General features: G+C 47.0%; 1 protein-coding gene across 1 annotated transcript in view; it reads left to right on the top strand.

Annotated features, from left to right (window-relative positions):
• The window catches only part of TLCD2 (TLC domain containing 2), a 92,458-nt gene extending 84,382 nt beyond the window's left edge, over positions 1–8,076 (top strand). Inside the window, exon 4 of the mRNA XM_085649064.1 lies at positions 3,228–8,076. Coding sequence (XP_085505190.1) covers positions 3,228–3,605 — 378 coding nt within the window. The 3' untranslated portion in view covers positions 3,606–8,076. The remainder of the gene's footprint in view (positions 1–3,227) is intronic.
• Positions 8,077–19,040: the final 10,964 nt, after the last annotated feature.

The following is a 19,040-nucleotide window of genomic DNA, read 5'->3' as shown; positions in this document are numbered from 1 at the left end:
GAGACTTCCTGCCAGCCCCCTACTCAACTTTTAAAAAGTGCTTGCACAGGAAGAGAAGCTCTCTCTGGGGTGTGGTCGGCTGAGGCTGAAGGTGCTGGAGCCTGGCGCAATGGGCAGTTGGAAGGAGAGACCCCCTGACTGCCCCCAGGACCCTATCAGCACCAGAAGAAGAGCCCAGGACTGGTGCACAGAAGCAGGGTTCTCTGCGCAGGGAGAAGAAAGGCCCAGAATGAGAGCCTGGCAAAAGGCTGGCGCAGGGAGCCAGTGAAGACCGCACACTGTTGAATCTATGCTCTCAGAGTCCCAGAGGGCAGATGAGAGTGTTCCCAGTGACGGGGGCTGGTAAAGAGGAGCATGAAGCGCCCCATAATGCGTCGCCAGGAATTTGGAAATCTGCCATTTTGGTGCCTGGTGGCCCCCAGAGGAGGGGGTCACCCTCACATGTGAAAAGGGGTGCAGGGGGGGCTGCAGGAGCACCGCAGTCTCCCCCAGCATAAAGAAGAACAGTCCACCCCTAAGATTCACGGGGCATCTGAAAGAATAACCTCTCAAGGGCTCAGCCTTCTAGGCTGGAACTTATGTTCTACAGCTGAGGGTGTACTATGAAGTGCATCACGGAGTGAAGGGCTGAGTTGGGGGATGTCTGGAGAAGGCCATCCCCTGGAGGTGAAGTGGTGTAATTGCACTGAAATGCATTTACTATTGGTTATTTCTTTTTAGGTGGACTGAAATTCACATGTGTAAAGTGAAGTACCTGTGTAAGGTGATGTTAAGCTAAATGGAGTTATGTTGCTGGACCTTCCTGCTAGGGGGTCTGGCTGTATTTACGTAATCCCATGTTTTTACCTGGGATTCCTTTTAAAGTGAAGAGGCACACTGCAGGAGAAGTGTAGTTGGCAGGAGTACTTCTTTTGAAGGAACTGTAAGTCACATGTGTTAGGAGATGTCATAAGCCAAGTGGGGTTATGTTCCCAGACTGTCCTGCTAGGGTGTCTGGCTGTATATGCGCAATCCTGTGATTTCATCTGTGATGCCCTTAGGGACTGTAATTGCAATGCATTCCAATGATCAACCAAGGTGATGAGTACTGTCATTCTAAAGTGTGCGTAAACATGGATTCTTGCTGCTGCGCTTAGGTGAAGACCCCAGACTGCTAGCCCTTAAGATATAGAGGTGCATACTTTATGGTCAGTAGGAGATGCTCAGTCAGGGTCATGTGTCACGAAGGCAGGTTTACCCCTTTTTAATGCTTGTTGAGGTAATGGGGTGGGTCGCCACTGGGATGGTGCCAGTGCGCAGGGCCCTCGCTCCAGGTTATGTTCAACTAACTGCATTGGGGGCAAGTTGATGTGCATACATGGGAGTGGTGGTACTAGACCCCACCCGCCCCCCCTGCGGGAGGGGTGGAGATGTTATGCAATGTCACAAAGTAATTCCAACAGCTAATGTATATTTGTAAATTGGTGCATAGTATTGAGTAGTGTATGTGTTTAATAAATGTACTCTTACTTTTATAAAGCAAAGTGCAGACTGGACAATCAATTATTGAGTGTTATTTTTGTGCACCTGCAAATGGCGATTACTAGCCCACACCATCTCCCTTGAGTAAGCCTCCGACTGCTCTGCAACGCTACCCTCTGAGAGTCAGGCGCTACAATTGGGTGTTTGGTTCCCAGTGAAGGACAAATGTAGTCATGTTATTTGTGCAGGCCTTACAGATGCTGCCTCGTTTTCCAACATCGGCCATCACAGAAAAGTAGCTGAACTATTCTTGTTCCCATTAACAATGCACTTTTACATTGTGCTTTGTGGCTGGCACACAAAATGAAAAAGGCTGTAATCTTTTACTATGGTGTGGACACTGGGCTTTGTTTATTCAGGGCTCTCCAATGCTCTGTTGTGTACTAAGAGCGAGATGTATGAAGCATTTTGCGGTTGCAAATGGCACGATTCACAGAATTGATTTGTTGGTACTTTAAGAAAAAAAAATGTTTGTGGTTGAAAACACCAAACTGATAGTGCAGTATTGCAATTTGGGTTTGCGATTTGGTATTTGGAAGGGGCATATTTAGAGCTTAACTTCCAAATACTGAATCGGAGTTGAATGTATCAATGTTTTGCAACCGAAATGCAGTTGCAATAAACATTATTATTTTACCTACAGATCAAAAGAGGTGGTAGCCAGTTCACAAACGGTAATGGGTCAATAAGGGAATCCTTCCCTTTTGTGAATGTTGACAAAAACATTAATTGTTTTAGAGTTTGGCAGGGCTCCTCAGGACCTCTGCCTACTCTTACAAAAACACCAACAACAAAAAAGTGACACTTGTCATTTTTTTAAACTCGTTTTACTCTAATTTAAGAAAAATGGTTTGCATAAAAAAGATTGCTTATTTAAAAGCAATCATAGACATAGTGGTCTGCTGACTTCAGCAGGCCACTATCCATGTGTTTGCTGCCATTCCTAATGGGTCGCAAATTGCAACTTGCCTCATTATTACTCATGAGGTAGGTCGATTATTGCCCCACTAGGAATCGCTAATTAAAAATAACACTTTCATACTTTGAGAATAGAGATTACCAAATAGTGATTAGGAAAAAAAATCGCTAGTTGGAGATTACTATTCTTAATGTTTGTACAACTGGCCCTATGCCTTACTGCCACTCACACATATTCTTGCCTCTGCTTTATTCTCCACGTCCGGCCTGTAAAGTTTAGAGACTTTTTTATGCTGCAACTTCTCATTCTGTATGGTGAAATAAATCTTGCTCTTGCTTTATGTATAAAATGTGCACAATATTGATTATAATATTTACTGGGCTCTCCCAATGTAGTGTGGCAATGGTGGTTCTTGTCATACATTAAAATATAAAGCTAGTGTTCAGATACTGGGGCATTGTGAGATTACACTTGATGTCATGAGGAGTACTAACTTGTTTCACCCAAGATCGCGCTTTAAAATTAATTTTAATTAAAATATGGGAACAGGGAGCCTAGATGGCAGAACAATGAGCAGTATGGGAATACATACCTGTACCAATAGTTTTTCTGCTTGAATCTCTTTTGTAACTAAGTTCACGTATGCGGAGGACTCCTTGGTCTCTAGGAGGCCAGAGAGTTATTGTATCTTACAACAACAAATTGGGCTAACCAGTGGTTACTGTCTGCTGAAGTTTGTCTATCTCTGTTGTATATTAAGTCTTATTTTTTTGTCTCATCTTTTCAGGTGATTACCTGCTTTGGGATCGCCCTGCTCCTGCACCGCTATGTCGGTTTCTCACTAGTGGCGCTGCTGGTTGAGATCAACTCCATCTTCCTGCACCTGCGGCAGATTCTGCGGATGGCAAACTTGCAACAAAGCACCATATACCGGCTGAATAGCATTATCAATCTGGGCACGTATGTGGTCTTCCGCATCAACACGCTGGCCTGGATGACACGCTGGCTGGTCCTAAACCGCGACCACATCCCACTGCTCACCTATACTGTGGGCAGCGTAGGCTTGGCCATTATGACACTAATGAACATTGTGCTGTTCTACCGGCTTCTGCGCAGTGACTTCCTAAAGGCCAGCCGTGATGGCTGCCGGGACAAGGAAAAATAAGGGGTCTCTCAGGTTTGGGGGGAGGGGTGTTTGCCACACTGGGTGGAGAGTGGCGAAATCGGTGCTTTACACCAGAAGATGGCAAGCATTCCACGCTGGAGGACAGTGATCAGATGTTTTACCGTGGGGTTCAGATGCACTTTACTTCAGTGGCATGGGGGTAGGGGGGATATCACAGACACTATTGGGAGGAGCAAGGAGAGTTGAATGAGAATCATTCAGTCTTGCAATTTCAGCTTAAACTTCCGAGTGGAGAATACCTCACAGTTAATGTTTGAGTGAGTGGGTTTTGTAGGGTTAATTTGCCAAAACTGTTGATTGTCTGCACCCCCTTGTACCCATTATCCCTGCCTAGGCCTATCCACCTTCTATTTATAATCCCAGATAAATGTATGTTCGGGTCCTTGGGGGTGTGATTAAGAGGCAGAACCCACCAGTGTTTGGTGATCCAGACACTAACAAAACACTTTGTGTGCTTTCTGTAGGTTTCATATATACCTCTTAAGTATTTGCACAGTGAACATGCGTGCAGCTGTTCTCATGTGTGCATGTCAACATTTGGTCGTCCCACCAGAGAGTGGGGCACACTCCAATACCCCTGAGACTGGAGCGGGTAGACAAATATATTTCTCTTGTTGCTTACTGCTCTATGATCTCGCGCATACGCGCACACACAGTTTCTAGATTGTCCGTCATTTACAAGAGTCTCAAGCATTTTTGGGTCACTCTGGTTCCCCCCTGCTGCCTCATCATTGCAGTAGCCCCATAAACTGTAATCTCTCCTTTTTACTGATCTCCATCTCAAAATCTTTGTCCTTCTCACCTCACTTCCATTCGAGCTGCTGGACCCAGTTGGGTTTTTTATTGAACTACCTCCACAAACAAGGTGCTATCTCAGCTAGTTAAAATTGACTGTGCTGTGTGACGATACTTGGTAATTAATGTTTCTGTCGTTCATGACATATCTTGAGAGAGCAGCTCCGGTGGTTGAAAGTTATGTCCAACATGTGCCCCTTGTGTTTGGGCTGCTCTTGCTCACTTGGATTTGCTGCTTGTGGCAAAGCTAATTTTCCTCACTTGTGACACAGTGTGATCTGGGGGAGACTGGCTTTGTATCCCTCATCCTTGGCAGGTGTAAGGTTTTGGTACTGCAAACGCTTCCAACGTATGGCATTAAACACTAAGATCATACATTTATTAGATTTGATAGTTCTAGGGAGAGTCCCTCACCTGAAAGTCTAGCATCGAGATCTAATTTCACCACCCACTAAAATTCAAAGAGGCCAACTTTGGAAGCATTCAGATTTGGATTTGTGAATTTAGTTTCTAGAAAAATATATCAGGATTTTGAGCGACAAAGTGGAATGCCAATCATTACTTTGTGTTTGCGGGCTGTCAATGACCAATCAGAATTTCGTATTCAAAGCAAGCGTCCTTATTGCCTATAAATTCATAATGGACATTAGCTGTGCATTCATCATGCATATCAACTTAACATTCAGAATTATTGTCTGGGTGTTGGTGTGTTTTGTTGTATTTGAATGGCCAAATTGTTAAGCCTGCTAAGCTTTGTAGATTTGGAACCTGCCCACTGGTTAGTAGACTGATGACTTGTCATATCTTGAAGTGTGGAGTAGGTAAGATTCTAAAACTGTTAAAAATATATATATAATTTAAAAAAGAAGTTTCCAAGAACACACTTTCCACTCCGGACTCTGAGAGCACCCTATGTTGACTTGTAATCAGTGTTTTAATAGAAATTGATTGGGTCAACAAGTATGGCCTTTGCAGAGGTGAAAGCTCTTCGTCCGTGTCTACAATAGAAATACTCGTGGTGACCTCGGAGTTGACGGTCACGATATGGAATGATGTGGAGGTTTATGTGGGATGGGCAAAGGCTTGTTTGTCTTTGTACCCTCTTGTCTCCTCCGCCACATGCCCTCAGAACCTGGATGCAATATTGACCTGTTAATCTACAACTTGACGCCTACTAAAGAATTGGCGTTTTTCCAGATATTTCAATAGTTGTTCTTGAAAATTTCCCTCTCTTGTTGCCATCAAGGTAAGCGAGTGATTTTGAGAACAGGTTGTGGCTTTTTCTCATGACCCTTTGATACATTTTTAACTGCTAAACTTACATCTTTTTAACTATTTCACTTAAGTAGAGCTTTTTGAAGTGTACCACACTGGAAATCCACTGGCCATATGCAACAGCTTGTCACCTTTGGAGATTCCTACCTGTTCACCAAATGGGGACTATTACTAACACCACAATGTTGCACCCAAATCAGCTTAATTTTGATTGCCACCTATTTGTAATGCACAAATGTTTACTACATGTTTTTCTACTTAATCATGTTAAGACTTTGGCGGCACATTTAGGCTCTCATTTCTCAGCTGAATCCCATCCTTAGCACTGGCTATGTTTACGTTCTGTTGAACTCACGCCCAGCAATTTCAATATTTGTTCTAGGAGTCATCCAGTGTCTCAAATAATTCTGAATGTGCACAATTGGGATTTCCAGAATCTAGATTTCATTGACTGTGGATATTTGTATTCACAAGCATCATTCGAAATGAGTCTGCAGAGTTGCTGTTGACCGATGTTCTGAACTGGCAAGTCAGACCATTCAGAATTCCTACAAAAACAATTGAATTTAGATTTTTGTTGTTGTCCTAGACTGAGCCAGGATCCTTTCCATTTTTCACATTGAAAACTTTATATTTAATTTTTTGCTAGCTCTATGTATTTCCCATTTCTTTAGATCTATTGCTTAACTTTCCATCTGTTTTTGCTGAGCCCAACCTCGTAATTGGGCTCTCCTTGGCTTGACATAACTTGCTACAGCTACAAAGAAAATGGAAGCAGATGCAGGGAAAACGAGTCATGGGGGATACATGATTGATGAAGTGAGGATGGAAGTGGAAGGCTTCCTTCATGGAAGAGTATGAGTAATGTAAGTTGTAAAGACAAATCCAGAAGTGTTGAAGCTTGAACTTCTGAAGGAGGGATTTTTATGGTGAAGCTGGTGTTCACTAGGTGGAGATTTTGCTTTCCTTTGCATAATGTCCTGGTGTGGGGTTCCCTTAGACTAGTGCACCAAAGTGGGGAAGGTCCTGGGCCACAATTCTTCGTGTGGGGCTCGCTGGTTAAGGTCCTCCTCTCCGCATTCCCCTGGATGCGATATTACTGGTGGAAAACATAAGGTTTTAGGGTTTCAGGGATTGTGCTTGTCAGGTTGGACATGTCCTAAACTGACATTTCTGGGCACTTGTGCAGAATCTCCTGGTCTATTTTGGGGTTCCTCAGGACAGGTTCTTGCTTCCTCAAGAAAGATGCTGGCTGGCAGAGAATGCCCTTCTGGGAAGTTCAGTAGCTAAGTTCATGTGCAAAGCCTGGGATTGCTGATTCTGTGGTCGTGGAATTGTTTAATTGGAGAGACACCTTTATTTTCTTCAGCTCTTATTTCATTTAAGCTTTTACAGAAGCATACCTCTGCTTCCGTATCCCTTCAGACACTGGCAGGAAATGCCAAGAGCCCTGTCCTTGTTGGCAGGAAATATGCAGCAGTTTCTGTTCATGCCATGGATTATTGAGCTGGTACTCGCTGGCGAGGAATGTCCTGCAGTGGGGTCAGTTTTGGAACTCTCTACTGCTGACCTACTTTCAGGATTGGGTTCGCATGCCACACACTTGTTGTGATGAATCTGTAGATCAACAACAGTAACTGCGAGATGCTCTGAAACTGTCCTGCTGCTTCCAGGCAGCCAAGGTACCATTGTGTCCTTCTTCAGGACTCCGCCATTGTGACTGTCATCCAATCCATATCTTGGCCGCAGTAACCTCCATTCCATGTCACAATCTCTACCATCATGACCAGCATCCCTTTCTATGCCAGCCATAGCAGCTGGCACCTATTTATCAATAACTCTACCATCTTGGCTGGTGCCCTTTCTCCAGGGCTTATCCATTGTGGCTGATGTCATTATTTATCTTGGACCGGCATTTTGGCAACCCTTTTCAGACCTTTTACATAATATGTCACACCATTATAAAAGTCGCTATCACTTATTAAGGCCTCCGCCCTCTGGCTGGTGTTCTTCCCTTCAGTCTCGAGCAATTCTTGGAAGTATCACGTGGCAGTGTGAATCTAATTTTAATTTAAGCTCTTGTGTCTTTAGAAAAGACGAACCATCTGCATGGGCTTGCATCTGAAGGCTTGATCCCTATTATAGAATAATTAATCGTAAGCACTTACCAAGCCCGCACTCCAGGGGGGCCTACTTTTAGGCTTATTTTACATGTATAATTTGTATATAATATGTATATAATGGACTAATGATGATTTTTGTCAATTTCTTTTTGGTTCTTAAAGTAATGCAAGAATTTCTATTCATTTTTTTTTTTTGTAATTTTGTATAATCTGTGTATTTACAAGCATAATATATTAAATTACCTCCGGATAGAGAATATGGCTGTCTGTATTTTCATTTTGAAGGACTAGAGTCTGCTTTTGAACGAGATCAGTGGAATAAACCATCTTATGGAAGTAAGATGGGGTTAGATGAAGGTTATTGTGGGTGGCTCTTCTGGCTGTATCTTCAATGTCTAAAGTCTGTTTGCTACATAAACCTTCTTGTACATTGACTGACATGATACTCTGTCAGTTGACCAGTTGTTTCCTCTTCCTACACATTTGTTTTTTTTATGAATAGTTTAATATTGGTAACATTTACCATCTATATATGCATTAAAACAAAGTCTCCTTATACATAATTAATTTACACAGAATGTATTTGATCTTATCTTCTTGCTCTACTACCTGCTTTCACCTCTTCATCATATATCGAGTTCCTTCAACCCATTGCAAAACTCACAAACCGCCTTAATTACAGACTTGTCATTTGAATGCAACAGTAATTTAATAGCTCTGATCTGATTAGTAAGAGTTAAAAAAAAAAAAAAAAAAATCCACCCAACCCATTCAAAAACAGTTACACAACGAGCAGCAAAAATATATAGAGCAACATTTACACAGCAACAAAACAAACAATTGCAATGCAATAGGTCTCTCATTTGCGAGAGTTTAAGCTATTGGCATTGTAAATGACAATGCCTTTTATTTATGTTTTTTGAACCTGTGCTTAAACATGCACTTTGTACTTATTGTAGTTGCTTATGAGAAGCAAGGCTGGCAGTAACTGTGCCTCTTTTACTGCCAGTCTTGCTTTTCGCAAGCAAGTACCATAAGTACAAAGTGCGTGTTTACGCACCACTTGCAGGTTTTCCAAATTCATGAATCAAAGGCATTGTCATTTACAATGCCAATAGCTCAAACTCTCTCAAATGAGAGACCTATTACATTGCAAATGTTTCTTTTTATCAGTTGTGTGTATGTCTGTGTGTGCGCATGCGTGACCCTATGGTATCGTGTCTTTTTGTGATCTTACTCCACCATTAGTTCCATTTTTTTTCATACCACTGCTGATGAGTCATAAAGGAATGTCAAATCTAGTTAATTAAATTGCGGGATATGTTTACTTGTGACTTCACAAACTTGCACAAGTCTGTGCAAAACACTTTTTAACTCCTACCCCCAAATGTCTTGTCTGCCAGTAGCGGAGTGCTTAGAAACAGCGCTAACGCCGGTATCAAATAATGAATGTACATGTTTAAACAGGTAGTAGTCCTATTTTTTTTTTTTTTTTTGAGGGGCGCCCTGAGGGCAGCATTTTCCGCATTGCAAAATTACAGCTTTCATCCCTTTAAAAAACATGAACCTCTTTTTAACTTTCCATAACATTCTCCAGGAACAGTTACACTAGTAAATAAGCAAACTGGTCTATTTTAGTGAAAGGTGCACTTTTCACAACTTTTCTGGGACAGCAGTTGGAATGGTAATTTGCGTCCCAGGGAGTCCTCCTGCTGGAAGTACTGTCGCCTACAGTTGTGTGTGCTTAGGGTTTGTATACACCTGCACAGTCAGTGCTCTGATTCGTTAATGCTGGTTGTTGAGCTGTGTAGTGTGCTGGTGTGAACTGGAGACTGTCACCTTAACGGAAATGCCAAAGCCTAGAACAGGCTACAGCCTGGGCGTTGCCACGCTAGGCGCAAGAGTTTATACCAGCCCTTAGGCCAAAAGACACATTGCATTTGGGACAACATGTGATGAAATAAATAAGGTTAACTAAAAGGCGCTGGGTACAATCTACTAAGATCAAGGATGCAATAATAATTCGATTTTTGTGTGGTACAAGCTGCCATGGTCTAGGTGCTTTGCATTGCAACAAGTACGACATGCCTAATACCCACCCTAGCAGCACGAGTTCTAATAGAACTGTGAAGCTGAGTCGAAAAATCCCCAAAGCTCCATGTTCCATGCAGGCCTTCACAGTAAATGCAGCATGTCTGCTGTCTGCCAAGATGCTGGTGCATGTGCACTGCGTGAGAAAGTGGCTCTGTATATACTGTTCCTTAATAGGTACAGGGTGTACAGAGTCCACAGTCCCCAAGGGCTTGACAGAGGCTAAAGTTAGATATAACCTTACTCCCTAAAGTGGTAGCTTGGTCGAGCAGTAAGGCAGTATCAGAGGACAGTGTAAAGCATTTGTTGTACACACTCAGTCAGCAAATGGTCTCACACACTCAATAACTGAACTCTAGGCCAATGGTTTATATATAAAAAATATATGCTGGTTTTATTTTACAACCAACAATTGGATATAAAATATACTTTCTCATAATGAGATGCTTTATATAAATACTTTTGCAATATGCAATTGACTTTTGTAAACAGTTACAAGTGGTTGCAATATGCAACTCTATTTTAAACACAACAATGCATTGAGCTTAATGGAAATTTCAAGTTATTTGCAACAGATTACTTTTAGGATTACTTTTGGAGTTCCAAGACTGGATCCTAGATTCAGTCCTGGGTCAGTACTTAGAATCAAGTGATGAAAGTCGACTTAATTACTGTGATGATTTTTAAACAATATTTAGCTATTTTAAAAGTTGACACTTAAAAAATATTTCAAAGAAAACAGTCAATGATTCCCTATGGAAGAAAATTCAAGTTGCAGGTACAGTATGTTCTCGTTACTTTTGTAATCCAGTACTGGGTGCCTAGACTCAGTACTGGGACCTTTATCCAAAACAGGTAAGTAATTACGTTTTCAGATATTATACGATTTTTAAAGAATATTTAAAGATGGCAGAAATTGACACTTAGAAGAAATTTCACAGAAAAACAGTCAATGGTTTCCTATGGGAGAAAATTGGGTTACTGGTAAGTACAGTTGTAAGTATTTTTCAGAGTCCGTGCTGGGCACCAAGATCCAGCACTGGGAGCTCACCTAAGAGCAGGTGAGTATTTTCGTTACTCGGCTGATTTTTGGGGAATATTTTAAGATTTGAAAAGTCCACACTTAGAAGAAATTTCAGGAAAAAGCCAGTCAATGTTACCCTAAGAAGAAAATAGAGTTATCGGTTTAAAGGTAAGTACTCGACTGGCAGAGTTGAGGTTCTCGGCATAGACTCAGGGGTCCCCCAGGGTCAGGTAGGTACAGTTGGTTCACCCTCAGCGACTCTAGCGTGGCCGGTGCAGAGAGAGTTATGCCCAATGTTATCCTATGAGGGATAGGGGGGGCCTTGGTTGGTGGCTGCTGACAAGCAAGTCACGTGGCTGTGGGAGCCTGGGCTCCTGGTCACTTACTCAGGGCAAGTGGGGAAGTAGGTAGGTGTAGAGGTTGCACTGACAGGGCCACTCGGGCGGCTGGGTGCAGGGCGCTTTTGAGCCTTTGGGCGCTCAATTGATTTCAATGGGAAATCTCCGGTTTAGAAAAAGACTGCAAGCTCTGGGACGAGGATTCTTCAGGTGCCACCACCACTTCGAGAGGTAAGTTGGGTAGTTGGAGGATAGGTAGGTACCCTGGGATTGGGCATAGGGGGCCGCGGGGCGCCGCGTGCAGGGGTGCCTTTTGGTGTCAGGAAATCTTACCCTCTGTTGATCGCGGTAGGGGGGACACCTTGTTCTGAGGCTGCAGGCTTCTTCAGGAGTGTTGAGGGAGGTCCTTGGGTGCTGGACTCGGGGTCACAGTCGCCGTGGGGTCGTCCTCGTGGTCTTTGTTCACTCCGGCACTGGCCAGGCTTGGCTGGTGCAGAGTGTGCTGGGTTCGCGGTTCCGGGCTGCTGCCAGAGATTAGAGGTAGGTTTTGAGTAGAGCCTCTACTCATGGGAGTCCCAGGGGCTTAGAGCCAAAAGGTAGCCAGGTTCTCCGGGGTTTGTGAGGTTGCTGGCCACAAGAGATGCCGGGTTGGAGCAGGAGCAGGTTCGATGGTCGACAGGCCGGTAGGGCTGGGGCCAAAGCAGTTGGTGTCTTCCTCTTCTTAGCAACTGCAGGGCAGGTCTTCTTTCTTCTTGCTCTTCTTTGTAGTTTGGAATCTGGGGAAGCAAGGTTCAGGGTGCCCCTAAATACTAGATTTAGGGGCGTTACAGGTCCCTGTCCTGGGGTGGGTCCACCCCCTATCCTGCCTCTCTCCTGTGGGATGGGGGCAGTAGCCTAGTCCTAATAGGGTAGGGCTTCCCATCTTCAAGATGGCGAGAGCCCGGAGATGTGCTTCACCTCGCCTCCCCCACCTGAGGGGTGGGGTTGGCAGGCTGGCACATCCCCTGTCCTTATTTGGGGTTTCCGGCCAAAGCTTCCCGCCAGAGTGGGGGGTTGCCGTGGCCTGGGGAAGCTCACAGAGGCGGCATGCCTTTGAAGCTTCCCCCTGCCCATCCTGGGGAAGGAGATTTAGCACCTCGCCCAGGATGTGCATTGTTGCAGGCCCAGGAGAGCAGGGGCTCTCCCACCCAGGGGTCCAGCAACATGTCTGCTGTGTGGCAGCCTAGGCAGCCTCAGAGCAGACGTGGATTGTAGGTTAGGTTTAAGGGGGCATCTCTAAGATGCCCTCTGGGGTGCTTGGTACATTAAATCCCACACTGGCATCAGTGTGGGTTTAATGTGCTGAGAAGTTTGATACCAAACTTCTCAGTCTTTAGTGATGCCATTATGGTGCTGTGGAGTTCGTGTTTGACAAGCTCTCAGAACCATCTACTCTTAAATGGCAGCACTGCACTTACAGTGCTCAGGAACGGACCTGAGTACTGTAGGGGCACAGGGCTCCTGTGCCCACACCATTGGCATAAGGCACCCAGCTAGAGGGGTGGCTGATGTATGCCATGGCAGTGTAGTTGAAGGGCATGGCACACAGGGATGTGTGTCATGTCGACTTTGTTTTGTCTTGCACCCAGACACCCAGCCTGCAAAGGCAGTGTGTGTGTGTGTGTGTGTGTGTGTGTGTGTGTGTAAGGGTACAGGGCCTCTAAGGGTGGCACAATGAGTGCTGCAGCCCTCTGGGGCCTTCCCTGGTCACAAGGCCCTGGGTACCATTTACCAGGGGCTGACATGTGGCCAGGGTTTGCCAATTTGGGTTTTGTGTGTTTTAGGGAAGGAAAATAAGCCCTGGGCACCTGATTGGCAGGAGTCCAGGGCACGCTCAGTCAAAGTACATTCAGCAATTCAGCAAAAAGTGGGGGCATACCATGCAAGAAAGATGGCACTTTCTCTCACACACTGTATCCGAGGAGCTTTCCGATTTAAAGTTGCAGGTCTCTCAATATAATGGAAACATTCAATAAACGTTGCGCTATTTCTGAATTACTTCAAAGTAATTAACTGCAACGTTAACGAAAAATGTAGTTATTTATGTATATACTTAAAGACATTACAAAGGGACTGTTATACCAGGCCGTGCGTTATAAAAGGCAAAGTCCCAAGGCGCCCTCCCCGAGCACCGTGGTCCCCTGTGAAAGGAGATTGCATCTGCGACGTGGGACGCCCCTTTGAAGACTGCTGAGGCCGCTACGAACTTTGCCCCCAAGAATAAGGTACTGTGCTCCCCAAGCGCCCCTGTACGACGCGTACTCTCCTTGGTACGGTCCGTACTACGCTGTCGTCCTGCTACGCTACTCACGCGGGAAGCGTGAGGCTTGGCACGGTTCGTATCAAGCCCGTACGGCGCGTCCCTGCACCTGTACGGCCCGTACCGTGTAAATATCTACCGGCTTGCTCACGCGGGAAGCGTGAGATGGGGAAAGAACCGTACTGGTGGTGTACGAAGCGTACGACGAAGAAAGAACCGTACTGGTGGTGTATGAAGCGTACCGAAGCAGGTACGCCGCGTACTGATCCCGGTACTAAGCGTACCTTCAGCGCTACGGTGCGCACAGACCCCAAGAAGCCTGCCTTACTGCTGAAATTGCCGTTTAAGAACTGTGGCCTCAAGGAACATTGATATAAGTAACTGGAACCCCCTTTTGAAGTGAAGAACTGTATTTTCGAAGCCTGCTTGAAAAGACTTTTATATAAAGAGCTTTATTTTTACAAAATACAAGTCTTGTGTCTCTGTGTGGTGGGTTGGTGATTGTTGTGGGACATCCTAAATGCTTAACCTCATGCCCTCTGGAATCTAGCCTGACTGCTCGCGCCACGTTACCTAGAGGGTGAGCAGGGGTTATTTTTCACAAGTAATCCTTTGCCCTGACTTAGAGGAAAGGGTCCCTGCTTGTCGCAAGTGCATACCTGCGCCAACCAGAGACCCCGGATTCTAACATTGGTGGCAGCGGTGAGGATCTACGGATTTGCATTTTTGGTGTCTGCGCAGTGATTGCTAGCCATTGCACAGTGAGGACAGTCCAGTAGCTTAAGCCACAGAACTCTTTATTTATTTTTTGCTTGCCAAGAAAGAAGATCCCTTGTGTTTGGAGTCATGCCTGGCCCAAACAGCATTGAGAAATCGATCTCTGAAACCTCTAAAATAGCAGGAATGGAATGGAATGGGATGAGTCAAAACTGGACAGCTACACGAAAAACGAACTCAAGTTCTTTTGCAAGAAGCTCAAGGTTCCACATGTGGGATGCAGACTCAAAGGAGAGCTCCACAAGGCATTGAAAGCCTGGATTGAATCAAGGGGTGCAGCTGAGGAGGCTGTACCATTGGAACTAGCGGAGAGCATCCATAGTTTTGGCAGAGACCTGTCGCCAGAGGAGATGGCAGACAGAAAGGCCACCAGGGATCATGAGATTACATTGGCAAAGCTGAAATTAAATGGCTAATTGGAGCTAGAAACCAAGAAGATGGCTCTGGAAGAAAGAAAGATTCAGATGGAGCACGACATGAAAATGAGGGAGTTGGAGATAAAAGCCAAAAGTTTGGAGAACCCTACCTCTGGTGGCAGCGCAACGCCGGTGCAGGTATAGTCAAGGGTGTACATGCCAAAAGATGTAGTTAAAGAATACTTTAAGAATGATGACATAGGGCAATGGTTCAAGGCCTATGAGGTAGCCATGTCTTCCCACCGGGTCCCTGAGAAAGATTGGGGAGCGGGGTTGTGGGGGCGGTTCCTCAATGAGGGGCGGGACACACTCTTAGATTTGCCCTCTGACGTCTATAACTCTTACCCCCACATGAAGGAAGCTTTAATGACCAGATAGGGGCTAACTCCTGAATTATATAGACAGAGGTTCAGGGGGTGTACCAAGATTGTTGGGAGTATGTATGTGGAGTATGTAACCTTTTTCTGCAGAGCACTGGATGGCTGGGTGAAGGGTAGCAAAGCGAATGATTATGAAGGTCTCTTTGATTTAATTGCATGGGAGCACTTGTCCCTTAATTGTTTTCCTGAGCTACGCCAACACCTGATGGATAGCAAGCTGACTAACCCTAGGAAGCTTGCTGAAGAGGCGGACCGCTGGGTCAGCACCAGGGTCCACAAGGGTCAAGTGGGAGACTCCGCCAAGGGTGGGCAGGGTCCCCAGCAGAAGAGTGGGGGGGACAGGGGAAAACAAAGGGTTTCCAAAAGGCCCCTAAAGTAATACCCAAGGGAACCAGCAGAAAGGTTCTCAGCCTCCCCCACCCCCGAAGCAGACCGGGGCCCCGACAGGTAAACCTGTTCCCAAGGGGCCCCCTCAATGTTATAAATGTGGTGAACTGGGTCACTTTGCCAGTGATCCCAAGTGTCGCCAGTATGTGATCCAGCACCCACTGGTGCTCTACCGAAGCAGATGGCTACAGTAGCCTTTGGGGAGGAGGTAGAAGTCCCAGGTGGGTGGGACCCCGTCCAGCTGACCCTAGTCTCATTGGTAGACTGTGAAATGGTCCCTGAAACCTACTTGCCCTCCAACACTAAGAAATATGGGCAAGTGGTGACCGTCAATGGGAGGAAGGTAGAGGCTCTTCGAGACACAGGCGCCAGTGTGACTGCAGTGCGGCAGCACCTAGTATCTCAAGAGCAGGTTGTACCCCATGCCTAGTGTTGGGTTGTCAATGCTGACAACACAGAGAGCCATTGTCCAATGGCTCAAGTTCCCTTTGAGTGGGGGGGGGGGGTCTCTGGTACTCTGCAAGTCGCTGTGAGAAATGCCATGCCTGTAGACTGTCTCCTAGGAAATGATTTGGAGAGCTCCCCTTGGGAAAAGGTGGAGAAGACAGCTCACCTGCGCATGGTGGGTTTACCTGATTGGGCGTGCGTGACCACCTGGTCGATGGCAGCCAGTAGGGGTGTTGAAGGGACCCTGGAGCCTGAAGGAGAGGCCCAGGAACCGGCCTTAGGGAGAGGGCGCAGGAGGCACGGGAGACCGGCTCCTGAAGTTCCCACGGCCCAGGAGGAAGCAGACCTTGAGGGGGATGCCCTGGAGCCTACCGGGGAACAGATAGCCGAACTGGGGGACCTGCCTGAGCTGACCCATTGGCAGCAAGAAGGAGGCCCCACCAGGGAGGAATTCTGCAGGGAGCAGACGGAGTGCCCTTCTCTAGTGGGTATGCAGCAGCAGGCTGCAGCCCAGGCCAATGGTGATCAGTCCGGTACTCACTTAATCTACTGGGAGAACGACCTCTGTACTCAGAGCCTAAGGTTGCTGAACCTGGGTCAGCCCGTGCGCTGGTGGTACCCCAGAAGTTCAGAGCCTTCCTACTGGGTCTGGCTCACGACGTTCCGTTAGCAGGGCATTTGGGGCAGGACAAGACCTATGAGAGGCTTGTCACCCACTTTTATTGGCCTCAAATGCACAAGAGCTCAGATGCTCATTGTAGGACCTGCCAGACTTGCCAGGCAAGTGGTAAGAGTGGAAGGAAGCAAAAGGCTCCACTCCAACCTTTCCCTGTGGTCAGTACCCCAATCCAGCGAGTGGGGATTGACATTGTGGGGCCACTGGACCCCAAGACAGCCATGGGCAACAGGTTCATCCTGGTCTTGGTGGACCATGCCACCCGGTACCCTGAAGCCATCCCTCTGAGGACAGTGACGGCCCCCGTGGTGGGACGGGCACTGATGGGAATTTTCTCACGTGTAGGATTCCCTCTAGAGGTGGTGTCTGACAGGGGGACCAATTTCATATCGAAATATATGAAATCCCTTTGACAAGAGTGTGGTGTAACATACAAGTTCACCACCCCTTACCATCCCCAAGGAAAAGGGTTGGTTGAGAGATTCAACCGAACCCTAAAGGGCATGATTATGGGTCTTGAGGAACCCATGAGGTGTAAGTGGGACGTCCTCTTACCATGCCTTCTCTTTGCGTACCGTGAGGTGCCGCAGAAGTCTCTAGGGTTCAGTCCCTTTGAGCTTCTGTATGGCCACCCAGTACGAGGACCTCTTAGTCTGGTCAAGGAAGGCTGGGAGCAATCTCCCAGGAAACCTCCCCAGAATGTATACAGTTACATGCTGGCCTTCAGAAACCAGACTAGGTGTTTCAGGCAACTTGCTGAGGCAAATCTGGAAGCCAGCCAGGAGGAAATGAAGTGGTGGTACGACCAGAATGCCACTCTGGTTGATCTTCAACCTGGACAAAAGGTATGGGTCCTGGCCCCTGTGGAGCCTTGTGCACTCCAAGACAAGTGGACCGGACCCTTTGAGATTGTGGAGCGCAAGAGTTCTGTCACCTATTTGGTGGACTTGCAGACTCCCAGGAACCCCTTGAGGGTCCTACATGTAAATCGACTAAAGCCCCACTTGGAGAGGTCCGAAGTGGGCATGCTCTTGGCCACAGATGATGGGACGGAGGAGGAGTCTGAGCCTCTTCCTGACCTCCTGGTAGCCTCAGAGCTGGACGGGTCAGTGGATGGAGTTAACCTCTCACCCACCCTGACCCCTGAGCAACAGGATGACTGCCGCCAGCTGCTGGGGCAGTTTCCTGACCTGTTCTCCCTGGTTCCTGGTGTCACAGATTGGTGCGTCCATGATTTGGAGACAGCTTGCCTGTGAAGCACAAGGCTTACAGAGTAACTGACAGGGTCAGAGCCTGCATCAAAGAGGAGGTCTCAAAGATACTTGCTCTAGGGGTGGTTGAGTCCTCCAGCAGTCCTTGGGCCAGCCCAGTGGTCTTGGTCCCAAAGGCTGCAGCGCCGGGTGCCACACCCGAACCCCGGTTCTGTGTGGACTACAGAGGACTCAACTCAGTCACGAAGACTGACGCGCACCCCATCCCCAGAGCTGATGAGCTCATCGATCGGTTAGGGGCTGCCCGGTACCTCAGCACGTTTGATTTAACGTCTGGGTACTGGCAGATCACCTTAACTGATGGGGCCAAAGAGAGGTCCGCATTCTCCACACCAGATGGGCATTTCCAGTTCGGGGTTATGCCATTTGGGATGAAGAATGCCCCTGCCACCTTCCAGAGGTTGGTCAACCAGGTGTTGGCTGGGCTGACCGAGTTCAGCGCCGCCTACCTGGATGACATCGCAGTGTTCAGTGGCACATGGAAAGAACACCTGCACCACCTCTGGGAAGTGTTGATGGCACTGCGCAAGGCAGGCCTCACGATCAAGGCAAGCAAGTGTCAGATCGTGCAGGGTTCCATGGTGTACTTGGGACACCAAGTGGAGAGCGGCCAGGTGGCGCCCCTCCAACCCAAGATTGAAACCATCCTGGCTTGGGAGCCCCCAAAGACCCAGACAGAGGTGAGGGCCTTTTTAGGACTCACAGGGTACTACAGGAGGTTTGTCAAGGGTTATGGCAGCATTGTTGCTCCCTTGACAGAGCTGATTCCGAAGGAGCAGCCCAGGAAAGTGATCTAGACTGACACCTGTCAGAAGGCTTTTAACACCCTGAAGACTGCCATGTGCACGGCTCCCGTGCTCTTGGCTCCTGACTTCTCCAAAGAATTCCTAGTGCAGACAGACGCATCAGAGCATGGTGTAGGGGCTGTTCTCTCACAGATGACTGAGGAGGGCTGGGACCAACCTGTAGCCTTCATTAGTAGGAGGTTACTTCCACGGGAACAAAGGTGGAGTGCAATCGAGCGAGAAGCATTTGCTGTGGTCTGGGCGCTGAAGAAGCTAAGACCCTACTTGTTTGGGTCTCGCTTCCGGGTTCAGACCGACCACAGGCCCCTC

Source organism: Triturus cristatus, chromosome 3_2 (genome assembly GCF_964204655.1).
Source record: "Triturus cristatus chromosome 3_2, aTriCri1.1, whole genome shotgun sequence".
Classification (NCBI taxonomy): domain Eukaryota; kingdom Metazoa; phylum Chordata; class Amphibia; order Caudata; family Salamandridae; genus Triturus; species Triturus cristatus.
The sequence above is the reverse complement of the archived record's forward strand: the minus strand, read 5'-3'. Positions and strand labels throughout refer to the sequence as shown.